This window comes from Priapulus caudatus, unplaced genomic scaffold, assembly GCF_000485595.1.
Source record: "Priapulus caudatus unplaced genomic scaffold, Priapulus_caudatus-5.0.1 Scaffold15, whole genome shotgun sequence".
In the NCBI taxonomy this organism is placed as follows: domain Eukaryota; kingdom Metazoa; phylum Priapulida; class Priapulimorpha; order Priapulimorphida; family Priapulidae; genus Priapulus; species Priapulus caudatus.
The window spans coordinates 264948-271015 of NW_014577076.1; the positions used below are offsets into that span (position 1 = coordinate 264948).

Below are 6068 nucleotides of genomic sequence, written 5' to 3' on the forward strand. Positions count from 1 at the left end.
CTGTGTGTGTGTGTGTCTGTGTGTGTGTCTGTGTCTGTGTCTGTGTGTGTGTGTGTGTGTGTGTGTGTGTGTGTTACAATGGGCTGTGTAAAGTATATTAGTATAGGGTATATTAGTATATTAGTATATTAGTATAATAGTAATAGTATATAAAGTATAGGGAGAATGAAGGAATTAACTATCCTTTTCTCACAAAACATGTTGTTTCACTGACAAGTATAGAGCTTTTATTGTTTGTAAACATAAGTACAAGCCGTGCGTGCTTTGATAAATGCCCAGGTGTTCCATTGCAAACCACATGCATGATTCACAGTGCTATCTAACCCTGGTGACCTTCGAGCAATGGCATAGATTGTGCCTCGCAGCATTATTGGCTATAACTACAAAAATTTGCATATAATTAACAGTGTAACAGCGAATACTACTGCTATTGTTGAAACTTAACAGAGGCTTAACAGAAACATCATTAAGCAAAAAATTCTCTGTTCGCTAAGGTTCTCTGTTATGGCTCTGCTGAAAATACTTCGTTAAATAGCAAACATAGAACTCTTAGTGAAACGTTGCCCTGATTTATAGTCTTGCATACTCACGTACTCTGTAATAGGGGAGAACTAGAAGCATTTCACTGATAAGACTCTTTGCCGGATTCCTCACTAGGTACAACGCCGACTCCTCGCACTGCAGTATATTGTCATGGCCTGGAAATGCTCTATGAACTTCCACCTGAAATGATAGTCATTCACATGCATTAACCCCCTTGGTCTCTCATGCTTAACATCAGTATTTGAACCTAAGATTTGTTTTCCTGTTATGACCTTATATCCCCACTTATAACATTGCAATTTCATGCAATCCTGATATATCAACCAACATATACATAGCTACAACTTATGTAAGTGCCATTCCAAATACTTCCTGCCATGGAATAAGGGGGGGGGGGAGGATAAAAAATTACAGTATCCTTCTCAGCCAATAAACCAATTCCTTTAGGAAACGGGATGTGTTTAATACAGTATATCATCTGAATAATGGCTAAAATCATTAATAGAAATTCTCCTGTGGAAATCAGTGTGGTTAAGGCATACCTCTCTCTGAGCTATACATTCGTCTTCCTGAGAATGGCAGTTGATGCGCTTAAGGGCATAAAGCCGATGTGTCCTCACATCTTCCACCAAATCAATGTAACTGAACCCACTGCAAATGAGAAAATTGCTATATTTTTACCCAAAAAAACATGCAGTAAATCAAAGAAAATTAATTACTTTGCTTACCATATTTGTTCCTTCGCTTACTGTTCCTTTACCCCAAGTTACAGTAACAGTCCAGACAGCACTATTCAACTGATACTATTAGTATTACGAAGTTTGTTTGGAACTTTATTTGAAACAAGAAAGCTGTGCGTTCCATTTTAAAGTTTGGCCATTTTAAAATTTCGCTAGCAAGTCTCATTTAAAACTACCCACTATTTGCAATAGATACGGATACGGAAATGACTACAAATATTTACACGAGTGGCACTATGGTGCAGGCACATTGTCAGCACTGCAAGTTTTTCCACACTGCATTTTACAAAGCATAAACTTTCACAAAACACCTAAGCTCTGTATTTACAAAGCATACCACATCTAATCATTCTCCTACTAAAATGCACATGCTGCACAACATAAACTTTATTCAATATTTATCACTCACCCTTCACCTAGTCTCGTTTTGATTTGGAATTGTCTTCCATCAACACGAATGGTTTCTTTTCCACAAATACAACCCATCCTCAGAATGTTGATTACATGTGAGATGTCCATCACACCATTACTGCTGAACTCTACAATAATTAATACAAATAAATATACATCAATTTGCACAGAATTTTGTCAATCAAAATTTATTAATCTTTAATGTCTCTGAAAGCACTTACAACCTGGCATACTGTGCATCCACCTGGTTATACAGGTTCTTGGTCATGTAACCACAGATAAAACATTAGACACAAGAATAAAAGCACAACTTTCTGTAAGATGTCATGCCCCACCTGGTAAAAACTAGATTAAATTATCTCAGAAGATATCAGGCTTAGCAATGTTTGAATTGATGTGATCTAGGTCACGCCTAGTTTGACATGATCCGAATTATATATATTGTTAAGAAAATGTTAAATGCAATATTCTTCCTGTTTAAATATATTAATACCTAAGAAAATTAAATGCAAATTATCGACGTCGATAAATTATAACCAAAATTTTCTTTTTCTTATAATTTAACATGTAACTTTTCTGTTAATATTTAATTAAGAAAATCGTAATTGCAGGAGAAGTATGGCTCCATTACAAGAATATGAGGTGATACTCCATTAGGAGTGTTCCCAACTTTAATGTCATTAATGGTCATAATAACATATATATATATCAAGAGTGGATAATAGAGAAGAGTATGACTCGGTTTTAACAGCGTTTTGCATAGTTTTCAACTGGTAAATAATCTATCAATATGTGAATAAATATATTCAAACTTTACCTTGTTTTCGTCTAGGATTCTCCCTTAATCATATGACACCACCAATTTACCTGAAAATCGTATGTGTTCTTCAAAAAAGTTATTTGAATACGACACGGTTTCGTACAGTTTTCACGCATGAATGCATCTCTCCGACCGAACTTTCTTATGGGATTAGTGTTCTATTGTCTATGACGGAACTTTGGGGGTCGTATGGGATATTAGGCATCGAATTGTATTTAGCGTGCAGCGTTTCCAGTGTGCTAAAAATAAATGCGCCTCACGGCCAGCTAGCTAGCAGCTGATTCCCTTACGGCCCCCAGCGTACCGTCATAGACAACAGAACACTAGTCCCATAAGAAAGTTCGGTCGGAGAGATGCATTCATGCGTGAAAACTGTACGAACCCGTGTCGTATTCAAATAACTTTTTTGAAGAACACATACGATTTTCAGGTAAATTGGTGGTGTCATATGATTAAGGGAGAATCATAGACGAAAACAAGGTAAAGTTTGAATATATTCATTCACATATTGATAGATTATTTACCAGTTTAAAACTATGCAAAACGCTGTTAAAACCGAGTCATACTCTTCTCTATTATCCACTCTTGATATATATATATATGGTCATATATTAGTTTGTGGTTTAATGTCATTTAGGTTAGGGTTAGGGTTAGGGTTAGGATTATCAATCATTAATCATTAACGATATCAAAGTTGGGAACACTCCTAATGGAGCGTTAGCTAGAATATGGGCAAAACCCTGATTGGGAAAAAATTTCTATATTCCTAATGTCAAAAAATCTTTGTGGGCTTAGTTTGGTTGGGCCTAGTTTTTAGGCACTGAATTAAAGTTGATACCTTAGTGACTTTGTGTATTATAAAATAGAATTAGTGACTGGCATGCGCCAATAATTTTAACCTCTATTCTGATGATGCAACCTTTTTGCCTCCAGTGCAAGTGCATTTAGTAAAGAATCACATGCTATAACAGGCCACGTTAAGACCACGGTAAAAATCTCATCATCATCACTCTGACAATAACCCGATCGCTAGCATAGCCCGACCAGGCTGTGACACTAATTAAAATTCACAGCCTATACCACCCATCCATTGGAGCATCTTATACCGCTATAAAAACTGTTGACTGTGCACAACAGCATATCTCTAAGAAAATTATTGGCTTATAATAGAACTTTTGCTTGTTTTTAAATTAAAACTCCACCCTTTTTATTGGGTATTATACCGCAGTTCACTGAAAGCACTGCATATTTCATGAGACGAAGTAAATAAACAAACGAATATCAACCATCATATTTCCACTCCGCATGCGGTAAGTCCCACCATGTTGGGAGCAAATAGTGGGGAATGTGTTCTTGTTAATTACTTTGATTTAGAGAATAGCATGTAATTCTGTAAATAACTTGGGCAGTGCTAAGTTACTGCGAGCAAGGCAGCAGTAATCGATTTACTTGTGCTATTAGTATTAGATGTGACGATGGCATTTGTCAGTCTGGTAACTGATGCAACTACGTTTTTGAACAACAGGAGTTTGAAATGTTCTTTCGATATAATCATTAGACCAATAAATTGTGCCCTAAAGATTTTTATAACCTCAACTTATTCTAGAACAGTGTATCTATACCTAGTCACCTCATAAATAATACTAATAGTGTTCAGTGTTTCCCCTGCCCAAAAAGGTCTGTGAGGTGGGAAATGTTTTTTGTATGATGTGTTTGCGCATTTCGAGGTCCTAGCAAATTGAGCAGCGCATGTGCTGGGCTAGCTCTAGTACTATAGCCCGCGTACAGTTGCTGCAGGGCTATAGAATATTTTATGCCAGGTTTCGTAACTGCACCTGTCCCCCAATGCTTCCATGAAAAATGGCTCACAAAATGCAGAATGATCAGGCTTTTTAACACTTATTTATCTACATGGACATCTCACCTATCTTGTTGAACATTTTCCACAAGTTAGTAACCTGTTTACACCCTGTATTTATGCATTTATTCCTCAAAGTGCTAGCACTACTTGCGTTTCGTTTTCAAATGCTGTTGTGTACACGCGTGACGTCACCCGAAATGTAATAGGCTGCATCATAGCTGCCCATGTTTTGTCTACATTTCGGGTGACGTCACGCGTGTACACAACAACATTTGAAAACGAAACGAAAGTAGTGCTAGCACTTTGAGGAATAAATGCATAAATACAGGGTGTAAAGTTGTGGAAAATGTTCCAAAAGATAAGTGAGATGTCCATGTAGATAAATAAGTGTTAAAAAGCCCGATCATTCTGCGTTTTGTAAGCCATTTTTCGTGGAAGCATTAGGGGACAGGTGCAGTTACGAAACCTGGCATAAAATGCTCTATAGCCCTGTGGCAACTGTACGCGAGCTATAGTACTAGAGCTAGTGCTGGGCAAGCTAGGGGGGTCCGGCGCATGCTCCGGGAATTTTTTGAGTGTGCGTTTGTCCGTGCATTCTAAGCTATTCTCAACACATTGTATGAGACTCTTGAATCTCTTTTTCAAGTTGTCACAAGTTTCGTCAGTGAGGCAGCGGTTTGGACAAATTTCTGTGTGGCGGCTGAGAATTTGAGCGAGGCGGCCCGCCTCGCTCGTGTCAATGCAGGGGAAACACTGGTGTTGAAAGTCCAAAGGGCTATATCAACTCAAAGACAGAAAGAGTCAAGTTGATCGAAATAGACAGATCAACACAGCAGATCGCAGTAGAAAACCCTCAAATTTACAATTTACTAAAGAGGAAGGGAGAGAATCTATATCTAGGGATTCTAGAAATACCTAGGAATTCAATAACTGCTCCTACACTACACACATCTACAGTACAAATACTAGTAGTAGTACTACTACTACTACTACTAGTTAAGTAAGCCTGTACCGTAGTATTTGGACGCTGGCCCGGAGCTGGGCGCTCCTAAGTGCGCATGCGCACAGGCGCCTCTTGTTTTGCAAGGGCGCATGCGCAGTAGTCATCTGCGCATCTCGCCCATCGAAAACGGTCGCAATAAACAAACATGGCGGCCAACCCAGTCACTCATGGAAACATTTGATTGAAACAATTTGCAATGTAGTAAGTTAGTAAGACTGTGTTATGTGTGTCAGCTAGGTTACAAAGCGAAACAAAAAGAAAACAAAAGAGCATGGCTACTATTTTCTACGGCCCTGCAAAACGAGATTCAAACAAAAAGAAAACAAGAGAAAAACAAAAGAGCATGCGCGCATGCGCACTTAGGAGCGTCCAGTTTCGGGCGAGCGTCCAAATACTACGGTACAGCCAACAGGCCTACTACTACTAGTAGTACTAGTAGTAGCAGGAGTAAGATAATATTTAATATATATTTATATATAATATATTTAATTATATATATTATTATTAATATAATATTATATTTATATTGATGTAAATGACATTGGTTTTATTGGGACCCATGTTCTCTATCCTTGAACCGATAAGATAGGACCTATATATAGGATATATCCTATATTATCTTACTCCTGGTAGTAGTGCTAGTACTAGTAGTACTAGTACTAGTAGTAGTACTACTACTAGTAGTACTAC

The 6068-nt window shown here is 37.8% G+C and overlaps 1 protein-coding gene across 2 annotated transcripts in view; it reads right to left on the reverse strand.

The window, feature by feature from the left end:
* The window catches only part of LOC106809760 (serine/threonine-protein kinase 16-like), a 13917-nt gene that overhangs the window by 5680 nt on the left and 2169 nt on the right, over positions 1-6068 (reverse strand). For both annotated transcript variants that reach the window (XM_014812964.1, XM_014812971.1), the window contains exons 2-4: positions 1693-1822; positions 1086-1194; positions 595-723 (exon numbers count right to left, since the gene is read on the reverse strand). In XM_014812964.1, coding sequence (XP_014668450.1) covers positions 595-723; positions 1086-1194; positions 1693-1802 — 348 coding nt within the window. In that variant the 5' untranslated portion in view covers positions 1803-1822. The remainder of the gene's footprint in view (positions 1-594; positions 724-1085; positions 1195-1692; positions 1823-6068) is intronic.